Source organism: Uloborus diversus, chromosome 3 (genome assembly GCF_026930045.1).
Source record: "Uloborus diversus isolate 005 chromosome 3, Udiv.v.3.1, whole genome shotgun sequence".
In the NCBI taxonomy this organism is placed as follows: domain Eukaryota; kingdom Metazoa; phylum Arthropoda; class Arachnida; order Araneae; family Uloboridae; genus Uloborus; species Uloborus diversus.
In genome coordinates this window covers 140,682,195-140,703,227 of record NC_072733.1, presented here as the reverse complement: position 1 = coordinate 140,703,227, position 21,033 = coordinate 140,682,195, and the positions used below count along the sequence as shown (strand labels likewise).

Genomic DNA, 21,033 nt, shown 5'->3' with positions numbered 1-21,033 from the left:
AAACATTTGTTGCTGGGATTCAATCTTACATTTCATCGTCTTTCAAAATATTCAAGATTTTTTCTGTCGCATTTAAATATGAAAATGATTTGTAATGCACTATAAAGCAGCAATGTTTTGTTGATTGTAAATTATACTTTCATTAAGTGTGTCTAAACCAAGCTCACATTTTTAGATAACCCTATTTATGCCATTACTTAACTAAAACAAGCATAAAGTGCTAGATAGGTAAAGATCACGAGCAAAAAATAGTTTTACAAATACTGTAGCTTAAGCTGTATAACAGCAATAATGATAATAATATGAAACAATAATAGGGAAGTTTTCGATTTTTCAATTTTATTTTTATATGATAGAGTAACATGTATGAACATCATAGGTGAAAAAATTTTTGCGATACGATAAGTAGTTTTTTTTAAATTAATTTTTAAAGTTCAAGCGCTTGTGACGTCAAATGGCATAGGAAATGACGTCATGCGCTCTTCCGATAGGGGAGAAACCGAAGGACGTGAATTCGACTTCGAAGACGAAACGTAAAAGGCTTATCTCCTCGCATTTAACTCCTCGCGTTTCTGGAACATTAAACCTCTCTTCCTCTCGGAAATATTCGAATATCATCATTGATGTTACTTGAGGAAGATTATTTAGATTGTGCTTTAACGAATCCGACCTCCATAGTGTGATCAAAAGGATTATTGAATTTCTAAAAAGTAAAAATATCAGCGTGCTCAAAATGTCCTTAGCGAAAACAAGGGATCTTCGGCGGAAGGCTGCCCATTAGTGCTCTGTGACGTAAGCTCGTGACGTTTCAGAAGAGCGCACTTTTGCGCGTGAATTTTTAAAAATTCATTAAAAATCAATCACGGTGTTTTAAAATTCGGCGATGGTGAATTTCTTAGTTTTGAGGGTCAATTAACAATATCCAATAGCCAAACTACGAACATTTAATAGGTTGCAACTTCCCTATTATAATGAGTAAAAATATCAACAATAAAAACATACTTCTTACTAAATAACTTTGCTACTACCACTTCTACGAAACATTGAAAATAATTAATAGTACTATTCTATTTTCTTAAAAATCTTTTGTATTCCCGAAGAGATATTTTTAATATGTTTCAAACGATTTAATAAAGTTTTTTCACTGATACTCTGTTACATATTTGTAGGTTCATATAGTGATTGTAAAGGAATGAGTGTAGTGCGAAAACAGATTGCAAAATTTATTCAAGAAAGGGATCAAGTTCCGTCTTCTTTCGAAGATATTTTCCTTTCAAGTGGGGCCACGGAGGCATTGCGGGTAGGTGGTCTTCTTTATCAGCCATGTGTCTAACAAAAATCGAGTAATGAGTGAAATTTCACGAAATCTGACATTGATGCAATCATATATTGGCCTTGGTATACGGGCAATGCTGCAGAAAGCTGTTAGTTTCTCACTCCAAACTTTTCAATTTTTAAGCTTTTTACAAGTGGGGCAATTTGGCACTTTTTAGAAAGGCAAGATATGTATTTTTGTTCAACTGCAAAAGTTCACAAAAAATAATCAATTATTTTAGATATTGAGGGTTAAATTTCTAAATTAGACAAATTTTAATGAAAAAACTTTTTTTTTAAAGTTTTCCTTGATTTTGGTTTTGAATTAATTGACTAATTAATCTTTCTTAAAATTTATTATCAAAAACCAAAAACAAATATTCTAAAAATGTGGAAGTATTGAACAATTTCTAAAGTATTAATCAACTATTTTTTTAATAAGCTCCGATTTAACCTTTGGAAATCAAGCACCTTAAATATTATAAATGATAAACTTAGTACATATTTTATTCTCTGTCTAACATTACCATACCAACTGCACATTATAACTTTTGCTCTGAAAGATAATGACATTTTAACATATTTCACCTGACCAGACAAAAAATATTTTTAAACCTTTATAACTTTAATAATGTTAATAACGTTACAAAAATTTTGTAGTCAGAGTATGGTAAAGAAAACACAGCTTTTAATTCTCAAGCACTAACAAAAATTTTGTATCACTCTTATATCATAGGTGGTTATGTATTTATTCAACAGCAGTTCAACTGAGAAACCGCCTGGAGTCATGATACCTATTCCCCAATATCCATTGTTTTCATCTACCGTGTCAGAATATGGGATGCATCAGGTAGATATAACTCTCAAACTAATAATTATTTGCATTTCAAAATAAACAGTATTGAGCGGTTGATCATTTATTCTGATATTTCCATTACTAATGTTTGGGAAATTCAGCTTTAATAAATAGTTGTGTCAAATATTTTGTGTACCTGTGAAGTTTAATATTTTAAATTTTAACTTGGAGTCTTTGTTTAGTTGAATCAGGACATTGCGACAGGTACTATTCTACAATTTGTAACGGTTGTCAAAGTTCAACTTATTTTCACATAAAGGGTTCCACAGCCTGTGTAACAACGAGTTATATTGGTTAGCGGGATTATCAGTACTATGCTATACTCGAATAGTTGGACAACAAATTCAGCAGCATCCACCATCAGCATGCACAATTGCACCGAGTGGTATTCGAGCCAAACAGCTGGCCATAAATTCAAATTATCAGCTTTATTAATTAGCGTCGGTTTTTGAATTTCAAAACAAAGGGGGAATATGACATTATGTGAAAGTGTTCCGCTTCATTGATACTAACCGTACAAATTTACTAGCAGTCGGAAGTTAGCACTCTCATGATACGGTTGTCTTTGTTTACGGCAGTAAAGTTCTTCATAGGATGTTGTTCTCTCTGTCTTTTTATAAACTCCATATCCTGGAGTGCTCACCCCCTAAGCGCAAGGGCGCTTCCCACCCCATAAATATCGCGAAGACCTACCCCCAAAGCAAGAGTTCCCCCCGCCAAATGATAAAAATACCCTTCACCCCCCCTAGAAACTTCAACGACGCAGTCTGCGCCATGAAATTTTTGCAGGGGTGCCCTAGGTGAGCACCCCTGCCATATCTGAACGCACATATTGCGTACTAGGATGTGTTCTTAAAGAAACAAGGCAATCCTTGCACATTAGACTTCCCCCAGATTCAGTAAGTAAATGCTACTGCAAAACTGCATTAAAAGCGGAATAAACTTGCAGAAGCCCACCCAGCATTTGTCACACTCGGTTAAAAATTGAATTACACGTTTCATTAAGAAATTGATTAAATCTAGCAAATATTTATCTATAACCGTAATATAGGTGATAACTTTCACCAATTTAATGGTGCTTTTACAAATACTATTTAGTGAGTCCTTGAACTAATTCCATAGCTGAAGGTTTTGTCCCTTTTAAAGTTTTTCTTGGAAAAAGTAACTTAGGAAAAAGTTGCTTACGGCGTTAATCGAAGACGAGTTTTCCGGATATTTGACGAGCATGCGTATTACTGCACTACTTTTGTTCGGAAAATTATCGTTTATTTATCTACAATTGTGTTTCTGAACCGAAAACTATTGAAACTGATATTTCATTTTCAAAATGCATCATTGCTTGCCACTATTTGCTATCTTTTATTACTTGATGTTGTAAAGCCTCTGTTATATTTCTTCCTTTCTTGTTCTAGAATATTAAATGTTCATGCCAACGGTGAAAGATATTTTCAATTTCATTCCCGCAGTTTAAGCTGAGTTTTACAGTATTATTTTATTTACTTTAATATTATTATATTTGTTTTATGTATTTTATTACACAGTATTTGCATTAAATAAATATTCGTGAAAATAGTTTTTAAATGATACGTCATTTAAAGCAAATATTATCTTAATTTGAATTCGTTCTTTCATTTACTTTTTACTTGAGGAAAAAAGCTTCTCTTTATTAAAGCTTCATTATTACCTCTGAGTACAAGTTTGTGTATTATATATACTACTTATACTACTATTTAAACTACATATTTGTGTTCAAAATTAGAGTTTTTGAGGGAAAAAATTCAATATCATTGTAACAGAAGGAACGAAACACGAAAATTGGAAAAACTTCTTATCATATGCGGCCACACTTTTTAATTATGCTTCAGGTTAAATTTAGGTAGTGGTTCAATATAGAACGTTTTTCCTCACTTGTTATTTTTCCCGCAGTGTACTTATTGATAATTGATTTTTTATAGATTAGTTATTACCTAGACGAAGAAAATCAGTGGGCCTTAGATGTAACGGAGTTGCAGAGAGCTGTTAAAGCATCCCGATGTTACTGTGAACCTAAAGTTCTAGTTATCATTAATCCTGGGAACCCAAGTGGAAAGTTATTTGACTTTTTTTCTTTTGTTTTTAATTCTGTAAAAAGAAAAAAAAAACCCTTAGAAATAACAATTTGAGACAGTTATCAAATTGTCAGATAGTATGATTCAGGGTGATTTCTGGATCTACTTAAGATTACTGGCTTATCGCTGAAATGAAGACTAGAGATAACTCGCTGTTTCACTAAACACTTAATTATAAGCCCTTAGTTTTTGTATAAGGTCACTTACAGTGAAAAATAACTGTAGCTCAGTAGGTACTTTTCTTTAAACAGTGCATAGTTGCGTTTAATCCACCATTAGAACTCCAGCACTAGCTGAGAATCATTAAAGGGGGAAAAATACCTTTCAGGTATCAATAGATGATAGCACAAGGTCTGTTAAAATAATTGCGCATCGGATTATAACATTTCATAGGTAAAATGCACAATGGGGTTGGAAATGAGGTGAACTTGAGTGCGCCGTTTTGAAATTTGACCACAAAATGATGAACCCGATTTCAAAAAATTATATTTTTGTAACTACTACATATATATATTGCAATAGGTGATTCGATAAACTTACAGAGAAAGTTTTTTTTCCCAATAAAGTTCAATTATGCAAATGTGCAATGTATGAGCTTATTTTGCAAAACGTAGCTTCAAATGCTCAATATATGAGCCTTTTGTTACACGACAACATCCAGTCTGTAATCCAGTTAATTCCACATATTTTTTACAGTATCACACTGTAAATGGTTCGTACTGTTGCACAAATGTGTTCTTTAAGTTTTTGTAATGTTTTTTGTGGTCTGGAGTTCATAAACATTGTCTTTAACATAACTCAGTAATGGGAAATTAGACGGCATGTGGAACGTACTGGATTACAGATTAGACATATACTGTTTAACAAAATGTTCACTCATCGAATACTTGTAACTCAAAAAAAAACTTGGTATGTTTCTTATTACATTTATGTATCATTCTTTAACTGAACTGTGTTCGAGAGTTGAAATTTTAAGCACATTCCCCTGAACACAGTTCAGTTTTCACTACTTAAATCACTCCCAACGATTCAGATTTCAAGCTGAAAATTTAAGTTCGAGTTTTTAAAATCATTCTTTGAAATACAAAAAAAAAAAAACAATGGTAAAAAAATAGTTTGTTACTCCGAAGTCTAAAGCGCTTTCTATCAGCATTTTTTTGTCTTAAAATTTATTTTCAAGAAAATACAAATATAAAAAAATAATTTTAGCGAAAACCACAAATGAATGGACCAACTTGTAAAAAAATATTATTATTAATTTTATATGTTTTAAAAAATATTTTCTATAACTTATTAATTTTTATTACTTTCAGGATTTGTGATGTCTCGCAGCGACATTGAGAAAATTATAAAGTTTGCTTACGATGAAAAGCTTTTTATTTTAGCGGACGAGGTATTTTAGACATGATTGAAATATCATAATGTAACATTTATTGTTCTTACATAAAATTTATAGGCATATAAATATGTATATTTAGCAATTGGCAAAACTAGAAGTAAAATACCATTATCCGCAGATGGTAGCCTGCAGGATACCATAGGATTTTTTCTTCGGTAACACTGCTTCTAGCAATGCAAGCTGCTGTGTGCTTTGCTAACTACGTCTTTGCAACCCCATTTTGCATCTAGCTGACTGTTTTATTTTCGAAATGTTTCACTGTCAAACACTTTAGGTAGAATTTCAAGAAGTCTTTAATCGGTGTATTTGCGCATTGCGTACTAGAAAATAATGTTAACTACGCTAATGTGTTTTGAAATGTAAAAGCTGTGTGCATTGATGTTTCATTAATCACCATTATGGATAAATTGATTATAAAACTTATGTTCTCGCAACATACACATCTAAGGCAGTGAGAATCGAAGGGATGTAGGGAACAAAATTGAAATTTTCGAAATAACCAATACAAACGGTAGGTGAACCTCTCCTCTGTTTTATGGCAAGTACTAGTAGCTCTGGTAGGTGCTGCTATACAGCATAATTCAGAATTTTAAAAGCGTTTTACTCAAAACTTGAAAATGTCCACTTACATCCCTTTGCTTTATATAACCAATCCCTTTGCTTTATATCCACATAACATCCCTTTGCTTTATATAACTAAACCCCACTGCCTTATATAACCAATCATTTTTACTTTTAGTTAATGTTAGTTTTTGTTAATAAGTAATCACGAAAAAAAGTTTTTTTTTTAAAAAATCCAAATACATCTTGCCAAAGTACGTAAGGGGCAGTTAGACGAGCAGTTTTTACGGATGGAATATCAGAATTTCACCAATGAGTTAAGGCCGTTTGCATTAATTGTTAAGAATTAAAATTTACTGTAAAATAAGATCCGCCAATTTTGACAAGACTCTTTCGTAAAAACTGCTGATAACAAAGGTAGGGAGGGGGGGGGGGGGTAACGATAGGGCTTTATAACTTGACCTCGGACAGATGGTGGTTAAGCTGGAAGCGGAAACAGACCACATCATTTTGTAATTGGTAGGATCAGCGAGATCGTGCAAACAGTAGAGTGGACCGGGGCACGTTTACGCAGTGCCCTTTTTTCAAAACGAATTATAACTGGAGAGCCAACAGTCATAACATATTGATGATGCTCCCTAGCAAATATCCTCACAAGTTTTTGAGCATCAGCCGAGCTGCTGTCTAGCGAGCAGAAAGAATAATCTGTTTTCTACCAAGTCGAGTAAATTTTGAGTTCAACGTTTTGAAGCTTATTGTGAATAAATAATACTTAGTTAAAAAAGAACAAATATATAAAAATTAGCAGAATTTTATTCTTTTTTGAGATATGTATTAGTACGAACTGAAATGTTAATAAATTCTTTTGTACGTTAAAAATAAATCCAAACTTGGCGACGGGGCAAGTTTGCGCGTTGACGTCTAAGCACCTTTATACGCACGTTCTTACTGTGTCTTATTTCTAAACGTGCCCTGACGCTTTTTTCGCACCGAACTGTCTCAAAGCTTTTTAGTGTTTTCAAGCTTTTTAGTTTTGAAAATCACCATTTAATTTTTATTTGAATTACAAATTCGTATCTTATAAGCTTACAATCATGTAGTGTTGTCTTCATGCCCCTTCAGTTTTTACTTTATACACTATTCATTCTGTAATATATTTGCTTCATTTTAACGATGGTAAGACATAATGTTCAAAACACTAACAGAACCACGTTAGATGTCAAAATTAATTTGCGTAAATGAGCCCCGTTTCCGGGGCAAGTTTACGCAACCGGACTCAAACTTGGACTCAAAACTATTTTTTTTTTAAGATTAAAAACCGAAACTGAGCAAAAACATAGCAATTTTGACTAAATTAACTGCTTTATAAAACCACAATGTCTAAAATTTCCTAAGTTAAAATATAAAATTTAGAAAATTCATTGACAAAAATCCGCGTAAACGTGCCCCGGTCTACCCTAAAACATTTACTGCTTGTGCGTTCTCACTTATCCTACCTTTTGCAAAATGAAGTTCTTTTTATGCTTCCAGTTCATTCGCTATCTCTCCTTAGTCAAGCTATATCATCTGTTTAGGCTTTCTCTTGATAAAATCACGATCTACCTCATTTTTGCTGTTCTACTTAGAAAAAGAGGAGGGGTCGGACTAATTGACCTACTTGCCTTATTTGGCGTTTTTTATCAACTCCACAGCAATGTCACAAAATATACAGCAGAATTTAAAACATTTGTTTATATTAGTGTGCAGAATTGTTCAATTTGAATTTTCAATGCTTCATTTTACCTTAAATGTTGATGAGCAATATTAATGTTTTTATTGAAATGGGTAAAGTTTGCAGTAAGTAGGGTACATGAGGCAAAGTGAAATGGTGAAATATTTACTCTGCTTTTAGTTCCACCTACCTGGTTTAATTTTAATTGTATAATACCATATGAGGCCTTGAGAAGCAAAGGGATGTAAGTGGACATTTTCAGGTTTTGATTAAAACACGTTTAAAGATAAGGTCCTTGGTAGGTTTTCATTATTTTTTTTTCTAAATCATGCTGTATAGCAGCAACTACCAGGGCTACTAGTAACATCTCTTGCCCCAAGACAGAGGAGAGGTTCACCTACCATGTGTACTGGTAATCTCCAAATTTTTAAGTTTGTCACTTACATCCCTTTGCTTCTCACTGCATCATATGTAGTCTATTCCAGTCAGGAAAAAAATACCTCCGAAGGTTAAAGAATTTGGAAATTCTGGCAATTTTAAAAAATTGATACTCATATTGTAATATTTTGTTGTAAGTCAAAAATTATATTTTTTAAATATAAAATGATAAAGTTCTTGTTATTGACATTTTAAATATTAATTGACACCTCCTAATAGTCAATGCAGTATTAGATAAGTTAATATTAAGTTTATGTGTATTTAAATAAATTGTACAATTAGTCAAGTTTGTTTCATTTACTCACTCGATCATTTATTATAAATCACTTACATTTTCATTTATTAATCAGTTCATTTACATTCCTTCATTTAGTAATTCACTTATTTATTCAACCTCATTCGCTTATTTCCTTATTTATTCATTCTTTTACTCGCTCATTTATTTTTCTTCTATATCAATTGATTTATTCATTTAATTGTTCGTTTATTGTTTCATTATATTTTCATTTATTCATTCAACCTTTTATTTAATGGTTCTTTTGATCAAAAACATGTTTTTATAATCGAATACAAAATATTTCATTAGAAAAATATTTTATTTTTCACTTTGCCCCATAAAAAAAAGTGAAAATTTTCCACTTTTTTTTTTTGAAGGCTCAAATTTACTGCCAAAAAAAAAAAAATTGTTTCAGCGCAAGTTTTATTATAAAATACAATGTTCTTTCTTTATATACTGTAATTTTCAAAACAAATTCCCGATTTCTTTGTTTTGAAAAAACTCAGTCATCTTAACCATTTTACTTTGCCCCACTCTCCTACATTCTTGTTGCTTATATCAATTTTAACTCCTATAAAGCAGTCTGACCCAATATGAGATCTTATCGTGCATGACAGTGGGTGTTCTGCAACAACATAATATAGTAGTAAGTTGAGTGTTCTTACCGCTGTAGCAAGGCATGATATTTCTCTGTTAACTAGCAGTTATTTTAAATGCTGCTTTTAAGAATAAGACTTAAATGATTACATGCATAAAAAGAGGAATTAATCAAACACTAATTTCGTACTAATTTCCGTTGTAAATAAAAAAAAATAATGTTAATACATATACGCTTAAAAGAAATTTTGGGCAAAAAAAGGGGAACAAAAAATGTCTAGAGTGTGCCAGTTTGAATTATACATGGTGGCGCGAAAGTAATGTCATAATTTGAATTGGCTGCCATTTTGTTATAAATGAAAAAAAAAAGAGCTCCTTTTTCATCAAAAGGATAATTGTGAGCAAAATTGGTGACATTACTTGGAAAAAATGATATCGTTCAAATGGCTACCTCCCGAGTTGATGCATAATTGCACTCGTTTAAGGCATTTTCAATTGTTTCTCGCAAAACATCTGGCTCCAGATTGGCAATTTCTTCTTCAATGTTTGCTTTCAAGGTTTCTAAGGTTCGTAATTTGTTGTGGTAAACCCCTTAATGGTATGAGCACATGGAACACGACTACAGGGAAACGACGACGAAATTCACGTTGTGTTAAAACAACAAGCTTAAAATTTGTCAAATGAGAAGTAACAATAAATCCACGTGGTCAATTCAAATTATGACTTTACTTTTGTGTGCCACCATGTAGGAGCGTTAAACTTAATTGCGTTTGTAATCGTGATCTTTTTTGTACAGGTATACCAGTATAACGTTTATGATCCTAGTCTGAAGTTTCATTCATTCAGAAAAGTTATGACAGAAATGGGACCACCTTACAGTCTGATGGAACTTGCTTCATTCATGTCTGGGTCAAAAGGATATATGGGAGAGTAAGAATTTGACGGTTTATAATTTGCAACGAAGTAATATCTTTATATGCCTTCCTTCTTTTTCTTAAACTTTTTAAACATGAGTATGCGTGTATGCATATAAAACAAACGACGTTTGTTTTGAAATAATATTGCAGTCGAACAAACGGTTTACTATCGGTTGAATAGCTTGACACATTTGAGTCACAGAGTTAAGTGATTCAGGGCCGTAAACAGAAAATGATTACGGTAAGGTTTAAAAACTTTCATTCGGAGCTTTGCACTATTTGTACTAATGTTCAAGTCTTCGGATTATCTAATTATGAAAGCGTTTTATACAATTAATATACATATGAAAAACATTTGAGTTTCGGAACAATATTTTAAAAATTTTTTTTAATATAACATTTAAATGTCAACCTGAACTTTTCGGGGGGAGGGGGGGTGTTGAACCCTAAGACCCCCCCCCTGTATACGGCCCTGATGTGATTCGAGTTTTAAACATTTGAGTGTCTCGTGAAAATGTGTGTTCACTGGCATAAAGAATATTGTAATAAAATTCGTATATATTACTACACATACTTTTATTTAAGACGTGTTGTTATATTAATATATGAAATCAAAGAACTAAGTTTAAACTAATTTAGGGCGATTCGGGATCAAAGAGACGTTTCATTTAATACTAGTGGGAGGGCTGCCACTGTGTGTCGTCGACAACTTTTTGAATATTAGGTTATATTAGGCACCCCCCCCCCCCCTTATTATCCCGAAAATGTGAAACTAAAATTGAGAAAATTATCGATAGTTATAAGGTTTCACTTAAATTTTTACACAGTCGAGCCTCTCTTGAAGTTCTTTTACACCTCAAAGGTTGAGAACCCCTTGTTTAGGGTAAAAACATGTTTAGGAATTTCGTACAAAATTTATAACAATTCAATGATTTATATCGAGTTGGCGTAATTTTTGAACAAAATATAATACTGCATTTAAAACATTTTACTGCTTTATAAAACTCTTTCTGATTCATTTTTCTTCCAATTAAGGGTACGATGCTTTTTACTTCCTTTTACAAAAGCGAGAATATTATCAATCGAAACTCGGCCTTAATTTCCATTTTACTCACCTCCGAATTTTGAGTTTTTTTTTCAACCCGACCACACGCGGATAAGTGCCTAAGAACGTATAAACACTCGAAATATCCATTTTGACATTCCCCGATTTAATTACAACGACTTTCCCGTGACGTCCGTATGTACGTATGTTTGTATGTGCGTATGTGCATATCTGCATATGTGCGGATGTGCGTATGTGCGTATGTATGTCGCATAACTCAAGAATGGTATGTCCTAGAAAGTTGAAATTTGGTGCGTAGACTCCGAGTGGGGTCTAGTTGTGCACCTCCTCTTTTGGTTGCATTCGAGTGTTTCTAAAGGGGTCTTTTGCCCCTTTTTAGGGGAAATCATTGTTAATTTCGATGTATACTCAAGTGGTGTTATAATTTGGCGGACACATGGCGATATATCACCAGTCTTTTGGTCGCCAAGTTGGTGAAAAGTTTGTCGATTTTTTTTAAAAATCTTGTTTCAATTCAGCTACTGAAGGTGATATTTAGAGAGTAAAGTATTGAATTACATACAAATTGTTAATAATGGGAAAATGACATTAAAATTGGAGTAAAAGGAAGTCATGTGATGCACACATCAACTCGTTATAATAACAAATTGTACTTATGATGTAATGTAATTTTTTTCTCTCCAGATGTGGGGCAAGAAGTGGTTATTGTGAAATTGTAAATCTCGACAATGATGTGAAACAAGCATTGATAAAGTTGTTATCTGCACGGATGTGTCCTTCTTTACTCGGTCAGGTAAAATTCATTACTAATGCATACAAATAATTAAAGGGCGTTTTTTAATGCGGCAGTGTCTTCCTATTTTGTGTTTTGTAACTGCTTTGAAATCATAATCCTGAGATTTTCCATTGACACAATTCCCATTTTGGCTGTTTGGTTGGAAAAACTGATTTACTTTGCTTTCTATTATATACTGCTTTAATATACAGCATCTCAAAATGGAAGTTCATTAGTTCTGTTGGTTAGCGTATCGTTATAATAATGCGAAAGTTGTGAATTTGAATTCTCATGGGACAAGAATTGTCTTCTTAGTGATTTATCTTCAGCAGAACTATAATCAAAATTTCCGTAAACATATATAATCTATACTCATTACAGGATTCCGAGCTACAGTTCTGCTGTTGTCAAAAACCAAGAAACATACATTTATTTTAACATGGTAAATCGCAGATTATTGCTAAAAGGTGTTTTTTTGTGGTAACTTCTTGAATATTTTATAGAGCTTTATAAGTAAAGCATTATTTTTAGGATTTTTTTAACCACTTTTGCGAAAAATAAGCAGACAATTTACATTTTAGCTATTTCTATTCTATTCTATTCAAGAGTCACAATTGACCACAACTGTATTTATGTCGAGGTCTGCATACTAGTGCCTTGCCTCCATTATTTTATATACCGATAGATGGCAGCACCATCACCGGATCGAACAGTTAATGAGAATTTAGAACTAGTCCAAGAGCTAATAGCTACCTGGTACTAGCACCCCCAGAGGTATCGTTTCACTTGGAGGACATTGAGACCACGAGCATATTTAACGTCGCCCAGTCCCCTTTAATGACGACGGTGGGTCTTCGACCAGCGGGGATCGAACCCGAGCCCCTCCGGCCCCGAGTCCAATGCCCTACCGATCAGGCTACCACGGCCCCTACATTTTAGCTGTTTTGTCGAAAAGTCGATTTTTACTTCATTTTACGAAGTAAAGAAGTGTTGTATTCGCGAAAACATTTTGACCGAAAAATAATTCTTAATTTCCATTTTGCTCGCCCCCGAATGAATGTTGAGTTTCTTTTTCAACCCTTCCACACGTGGATATATGCCTAAGAACGTATAGACACCCGAAATATCCATTTTGACGATCCCCAAATTAATTACAATGAGTTTTCTCGTGACGTCTGTATGTACGTATGTATGTGTGTATGTGCGTACGTATCTCGCATAACTCAAAAACGGTATGTCCTAGAGTTGAAATTTGGTACGTAGACTCCTAGTGGGGTCTAGTTGAGCACACCCCTTTTGATTGCATTCGGATGTTCTGAAGGGGTTCTTTTACACCTTTTGGGGGGGGAATCATTGTTAATATCAATGTAAACACAAGTGGTGTTATAATTTGTCAAACACTTGGCGACATATCGCCAAGCTTTCAGTTGCCAAGTTTTTTCGCCAACTTGGTGACAAAAAAAAATTTGGCCCTTTTTTAAAAATCCTTTTACGTAGTAAAGGAAGTCTTGTATTCACGAAAAAAAAAAAAAAATCACTCAAAAATCGGCCTTAATTTCCATTTTGCTCGACCCCGAATGAATATTGATTTTTTTTTCAACCCGACCACACATGGATCCTGAGAACGTATAGACACCCGAAATATCCATTTTGAGGATCCCCGAGTTAATTACAACGTGTTCTCTCTTGACGTCCGTATGTACGTATGTATGTGCGTATGTATCTCGCATAACTCTAAAACAGTATGTCCTAGAAAGTTGAAATTTGGTCCGTAGACTCATAGCGGGGTCTAGTTGTGCATCTCCCCTTTTGGTTGCATTCGGATGTTCCAAAGGAGGATCTTTTACACCTTTTTTTTGGGGGGGGGAAAATCATTGTTATTTTCAATGCAAACACTTTGTGATATATCGCGAATTTTTTTCGTCAACTTGGCGACAATTTTTTTTTAAAAATCTGGTTTCAATTTGGCTATATTTAGAGAGTTAACCATTGAATCACATTAAAATTGCCAATATTGGGAAAATTTATCGGTATAAAACATTTTCTTTGCTTCGGTTTGCAACAAACATGGGGTGAAAATATTTGAAGGGTTTCTTTGCTTACTTTAAGGGACTATTTTCATTACATTGGGTTAAAAGGAAGTCATGTGATCCACACATCAGCTCGTTTTCTGTTTTTGGTTACGTCTTGCTTCAGTGTGTAGTGTCCCAAAATGGACACCTATTGGTTCAGTAGGGTATAGCGTCGTGCTAATAATGCGAAGGTCGTGATTTCGAATATCCAGGATCAAAAACTGCTGTCTTAATGACTAATTGTTTCAGCAGAATTCTGATCCAAGATTTCTTAAAGATGTAATATACACTTAATCCATGATTCTGAACTAAATATATTTGCTGTTAAAACCAGTAAACTAAGCATTAGTTTGAACATGGTAAATCCGAGCATTACTTAAGAAATTGTTTTACTAAAATATAGGCGTCGATTTGAATTGATTTTTTACTTTTTTATCCCGAGTTGGCGGCACGATATCTCAGTTGGTAAGAACATCGTGCAAATAACACGGAGATCATGGGATAGATCCGTCCGTGGGTCAGATTTTCCTCAGTTGAATTCTGATACACACCTCCATGAAAATGTAATATTTACTCATTGCAGGATTCTGAGCCATTGTTGCGTTGTTGCTTTAAATTCTGGGAATAAAAAAACTTAACTGAAACACCCGGCATAGATTTATTACATTTTACTCCTTTTCTTTTTTCTCTTTGCAAAGCAATTAGTGAGTGAAATACATTTTAAAACAGAAAAAAATCAGACGCTAGAAGCCTAAATATTTTCATCAGCAACGGAGTTGTAATTTATTGAACTTATTCAACAGTTCTATTATGATATATTAAAGTTAAATATCACTTTTGCAGCTTATCATGTACTGTATTACAAATCCACCTCATCCTGATGAACCATCTTTTGAGCTCTTTGAAGAGGTAAGTTCTTTAACTATACAACACAACAAAGTTCATCTTTCTTATCCAGACATACTTCATTCACAGCAATCCTCTATAAATTGTTTTATATTTATTTACTGTCTATTGGATTAACAGTTAGTTTACCTTATTTTATTGTTCTTTCATTTAATGGATCTTGTTTTGCAACTTGCAATTCATTTTCTTGAAATATACGTAATGCATGGGCGTCATTAGGGGGGGGGGGGAGTTGGCGGTCTAAACTAAACACCGAATTATAAAATAAACACTGATTTACATTACTATACGATGAATTATTTTAAATACCTAACTAATTATATACGATCTCTTAATTTTTAATAACCTTTTGAAGTCGGGGCCTCCTATAAACTACTACCTAACGTAACTGAGTAGGTTTAGTTTTAAAGACTAATTTCGCGTATAGTTAAATTAGTGTTAAATTCAGGATACGGTGGGTTGGCAGTTACGTTATGTAGTTGTTTATAGGAGGCCCCGACTTCAAAAGGTTATTAAAAATTAAGAGATCATATATAATTAGTTAGGTATCTAAAATAATTCATCGTATAGTAATTTAAATCAGTGTTTATTTTATAATTCGGTGTTTAGTTTAGTTGATTTTTGTACTGAATTGTAAAATAAATTTCATTTCTATGTTTGGGTAGGAAATAGAATGTAAGTGTAATCACAGTTATTTTTTGCTTTTTAGTTCCTGGGTATTTTTTGAAGGCTTTTTTTATTTAAAAGTAATTTATTTAACTAAGTATTATTTATTCACAATAAGCTTCAAAACGTTGGAATCAAACTTTATTCGACTTGGTAGAAAACAGACTATTCTTTCAGCTTGCTAGACCGCAGCTCGACTGATGCTTAAAAATTTGTGAGGATATTTGCTAGGGAGCATCATCAATATGTTATGACTGTTGGTTCTCCAGTTATAATTCGTTTTGAAAAAAGGGCATTGCTTAAATGTGCCTATGTGTAAACGCTACTGCGTAATGATTAGAAGCTATGATTAATTAAAAGACAACAATCTGAAGAAAAATACTGTAGTGATCTTATATCTCTAATTTCAAGTCTCCTACTAAAAAATGTAATCCTAAGTTTATCAATTGATTAAAAGAATAAATAAAGTAAATGAGGAGAAAAGATGTTTCTAATTTCCTATGATTGTAAAAGCTTTCGAATTTTTGCAAGTAGAAATGGTGAAGTTTGTAAAGCAAATTGATAAATTACAAGCTTCGAAGCCGCTTCAATTTTCCAAACATGAAAAACTTAATGCCGTGAAAATAAAGAATAATTGAGATTTATCCGCATTTTCGCAAGCTTTTATGGGTATCAAATACTGTAGTTTCAAAAATTTTAGAGAAAAATAATGAGACAAATTATTTACTGAATTCTGTGTTTTACTAAAGCTTAGACACCTAATTCGGTAAATATAATTTTCATTTATTTTACTTATACCTCGTCTACTTTGTGATATACGATTTTCTTATCGATGTCTCAAGATATTTCTAGCCTTTTTAAGCCTTTGGGAAGTGATTGCTTTGCAGAAAATGAAACCGTAAATTGTCATTTTAATTTAAAGTTTCAGATAATACTCCTAAGAGAAAAGTTTCATGCTTTAGGTGTGACTGAATTCAATGCCACAGTAATGTGAAATGATGGCTTACTTTCTACAGCTTTAACCGTTTTAACTGGTTTATAATCAACTTCATAAAACCATTTTAAAATCCTATTTGATGTGAGTTCATTTTATTTTTCTTTATCAGGAAAAGACTCACGTTTTACAATCCTTAAAAGAGAGAGCAGAGTACTGTTATTCAATGTTCAACAGTGTTGAAGGCTTATCCTGTAACAAAGTGGTTGGTGCAATGTACGTATATCCCAAGATTCATCTGTCACAGAAAGCTCTACAAGAAGCTCAGGTATGATACAGAAATTACGCAATCGACCTATAAACCCGATAGCAGAAACGGCGTGACACTGCGACGTGTGTCGTAGAAGAAAAACACCTAAAATTTTTAAAGAAGTAAGAATATTAAATTTCTATTTATGAAGATCTGTACCGTATTTTCTGGGATATGGTCCACTGGTAGCATGTACATGTACAGGGTGGGGCACGGGAACTTCCTTTTTTGAATTTGGCGAGGAAAAAGTGTGGAGCATCGCATAGAGGTGGGGAGAGGCTCCACGGGGAAAGATCTGAATGGGAAGTATTATTACATCATGCTTTCAGTTGCTTTGGTCGAGACAGACATCGCGCTTACTGTGGAGGCGTATTTTCTAACAGCCGCTCGATCGGAATGGGGACTTAAAATGACCTACACGCTCGCATGATTTAGCCCCCAGTGACTGTTTCCAGTGAGGTTATCTAAAGTCGCGGGTTTATAACGATCGTCTACGAACCCTGGAGGACCTGAAGAACCTTATCCGAGCTGGAACTGCCAATATACCGGTCGACATGCTCCAAAGAGTTGACCAAAACTTCCGAACTGAATCAGTGTAATGACAGTGGAGGGTAACACTTACAAGATATTGTTTTCAAAGCAGTGTAAAGCATAATCTCCCATTATGTGTGGCAGTAAAAATATAATAATAAAGAATTTTTTAGTTATGTAAGTTTTTTTATTTCATTTTCAAAAAAGGAAGTTCCCACGTCCCACCCTTTACTTGTATAATAAGCATCTTTTTGTGAAGCATTTCTCGGTGCCGATTTAGATTTTACGAGTATTGTCGACTACGACTAATGTCAGTTTATCTTTCAGACTATTTTTGTAATTTTTGAACAGTGTCGCAGACTATTGAAAAAAAATTCTACTATCAGTTCTATAATAATTTATTTTTTTCAGTCCATAAGCTTCGATTGTAATTGTTTTCGAAAGCAATTTCAGTGTCAAATCATTAAGTGCTTTCAGTACCAAGAAGGAATTTATTTAGTCAACTTAAATTCTGGCACTACGTTTGTCAATCTGAGCAATTTATTTGAGTCAAGTATTGAAGTCATAAGTAAAACTGTTTGACTAGAGATACTATAAATGTTAAGATATGCTTACACTTAAAATCTACGTAATCAGTAAATGCAAAGTATGCAAGAGTCTCCACCAGCTTCCTACCTTTTAACGTGAAATCTTCGAATTGCCATCTAGCACAATCGTACTAATCTTAGAGCAGGAATTAAAATGGAAGGAGCAAGTCCAATCATTGGCTTAGCAAAAGCTTGGGGAAAGACTCCCAAGTCAGGTGACTCAACAACGACGAACGATTGTCACGTTTTGCGTGAAACAAGCGAAATAAACCCGATTTCGTCCAATGATTTGCTTTAAAATATATCACGTGACTTGGGGTCTTGCTTTCATGAATGAAAATCTTCACTCTCTCCATTTTATCTCTTCCAAATGGTACTAACCCGTCATTTTGCTTGTCGGAGCTCGATTAATGTATGCTGTTCTTAGCAGACAACCCTGATGCAATTATCGCTGGTTTTGCATTGTGCACGGTCATTAGTACTATCCTTTATACGGGCAACGGGGAGTGATGCGGTGATTTCGCAAGTCAGAACACCATGTTAACTTTTTCAGTACGATGGCTATTATTGCCTACTGTATATCGATACAGTCACCTGAATAAAACATCAATATTTAAAATTAAAATTACAATTTTTAATTATTAAGTTAACGGGATGCGAGACACAAAAATCGTCAAATTTTGCTATTTTTGTTTTATCATTTAAAGAACTTCTCCGTTTTTTCTGCTTAAAAGGACGTTTGAATCTTGTTTCTATCTTAATTAGAACGAAATATGTTACTATTTTTGTTGCATGCATTCAACTAATATTATATTTTACTTTAAATCTTTAAACGCGTTTTTCTCCATAATGCAATTTTTCCCGATTTTTTGCATGCAAACTCTTATAAATCAAGAACTGATAAAGTAGTGAAATTTGGAGCATATCTTTTTCAAACAGTTTACTTTAATTTTTATTCGGGAAATGAGAAAAAAAGTTTACTTTAAAAAATATGATTAAAAAAAAAGTATCTTCGAATTTTTTGAAATTTTTCTTCAAATTTTTTCTATACTTCTTATTGATTTTTTTTTTTAAATCGCCGAATAAAAATTAAAGCTTAGATGTTTGGGCTCAGTTTTTTGAAAAAAAATGTGAAAATTGACCAAAAATATTTTGAGTCTTAGCGATTTAAAGCAACCCTATTTTTAAAAGAAAAAACAAATTAAGTTTAAATTAAAAAAAAAATGTTTTTCAATATTTATGTTATGATTTTGCTTATTAAATAGATGATGAATCAGTGCAAAAAATTTCAAAACTCTAAACTGTTTAATAAAATTTTTTTCAAAATGTGTCCCAGACCCCCTTAAAATGTATTACGGTGAAATACTTATTAAAAAATAATTTAAGCTGATAAAAGTTTCTTGTTTGACTGAGTTGACATGGACGCTCTCTTAGGCATTTCACAAAGGGTTGAGTTACATTTTCAGTGAACTAGTTTATTGATTCATTCTTCATATCTCAGAATTTGAAACTCCATAATCAAATTTCTCCCCGCATAAATTGTGAAAAGTCATATTTGAGAGAGAGAGAAAAAAAGTTGTTTTTATTGGAAATAACAAAAAATGATTTAAAATAAGTTTAGTTTTTAGTATAGTCATTCCGTGTCAACCTTCATTGTGAATTTGGTTTTGTAAAGCGTCACCGAGGTAAATAGCAAAATGCATTATGACTATATTACCAAGCTTACTAATTTACTTCATCTATTATGCGTTACTTTTGTATCGCATTTATCAAGGGAATTAATTCACTGCTGATTACTACCTACTTTCATTAAATATAAATTACTACTGTAGTTTGATTACGTATAACTCATATTAAGCTGTTAATAACAACGTGAGGTCAGCAAAACAATTTTTTTTGGTTTATATTTATTGCCTAAATTCACTGTTATACGGACAAAGTAGTTTTCATTACTTTGTCCATATAATGTATGTTACTGTAAAACACCAAAATCATGTAAATGTTGTTATTCGCCAATTTATATCAGCAACCGTTGAACAAATAATCCCTGTGTTGCTTCCCTTTGTTTGGCATCCAAATAGTAACCAAACTTTTTTCTAGTTTTTCTTATTTTTTTTTTTCATAAATTTGTAGGTGGTTCCTGCATTGGAAACCACATTGGGTGCAAGAAATTGGCAAAAAAAAAAGAAAAAAAAAAGATTCATTACCACTGACGCATTTGATCCTATTTTTCTGTACAGCTAGAATACATTTATGTTTGTATTTTAAGAGCATTCTCAAACGATAAATCAACTTCATAGAGGGAGAAGCTTTGTATTATGCAATTTTTACTTTTAAATTCATTTCTGTTTTTCCATCAGAGACGAAAACAAAATCCTGATGAATTCTACGCCATGGAACTACTACATAGCGCTGGAATATGTGTTATACCCGGATGCCTGTTTGGTCAAAAGCCAGGCACATACCACTTTAGGTGAGTAACATTTAATAAATTTATCTTTTATTTGAATAAAAATATAGGTTTTATGCTCCTTCTTGTTGTTTCTTTTACAGATTGACATTCCTTCCACAAATGGATAAACTAAAGATTATTGTGGAGAGGATATTGAAATTCCATTTAAAATTTGCAGAAGAATACAAAGACTGAAACACGAAGAAAATGAACAAAATGCAAAATGTAATGCCTTCAAGAAATTCGAGCAAAAATAAAAATAAACCAATTTAATAACAAACAATTTTTATATATATTTGTTAAAATTTGTTGTAAAGTTGATCCTTAAAAATAAAGGTGCTTATTTAAAAATTTGGTGGGTAAACTAACCTCTGATGGGATAACTAAACCCTGTTGCGTACCCATGGGGGGGGGGGGGAGACAAGGCCTACTGTGCCAATCTCAGTTTTTCGAGATCGAGGTCTTAGGGATGCAAAACACATTTTCCGTGCAAATGAGAAACATTGCGGACAAGTGAAATTTTTACCCTCCTCTTAAAAGTTTATAAAATAAATAA

The 21,033-nt window shown here is 33.0% G+C and overlaps 1 protein-coding gene across 2 annotated transcripts in view; it reads left to right on the top strand.

Annotated features, from left to right (window-relative positions):
- LOC129218645 (alanine aminotransferase 2-like) overlaps window positions 1-20,821 on the top strand; it is a 37,251-nt gene extending 16,430 nt beyond the window's left edge. For both annotated transcript variants that reach the window (XM_054852964.1, XM_054852965.1), the window contains exons 5-14: window positions 1,170-1,300; window positions 2,051-2,164; window positions 4,126-4,257; window positions 5,594-5,671; window positions 10,058-10,191; window positions 11,929-12,037; window positions 14,935-15,000; window positions 16,770-16,925; window positions 20,386-20,498; window positions 20,579-20,821. In XM_054852964.1, the coding sequence (XP_054708939.1) occupies window positions 1,170-1,300; window positions 2,051-2,164; window positions 4,126-4,257; window positions 5,594-5,671; window positions 10,058-10,191; window positions 11,929-12,037; window positions 14,935-15,000; window positions 16,770-16,925; window positions 20,386-20,498; window positions 20,579-20,672 (1,127 nt within the window). In that variant the 3' untranslated portion in view covers window positions 20,673-20,821. The remainder of the gene's footprint in view (window positions 1-1,169; window positions 1,301-2,050; window positions 2,165-4,125; window positions 4,258-5,593; window positions 5,672-10,057; window positions 10,192-11,928; window positions 12,038-14,934; window positions 15,001-16,769; window positions 16,926-20,385; window positions 20,499-20,578) is intronic.
- Window positions 20,822-21,033: the final 212 nt, after the last annotated feature.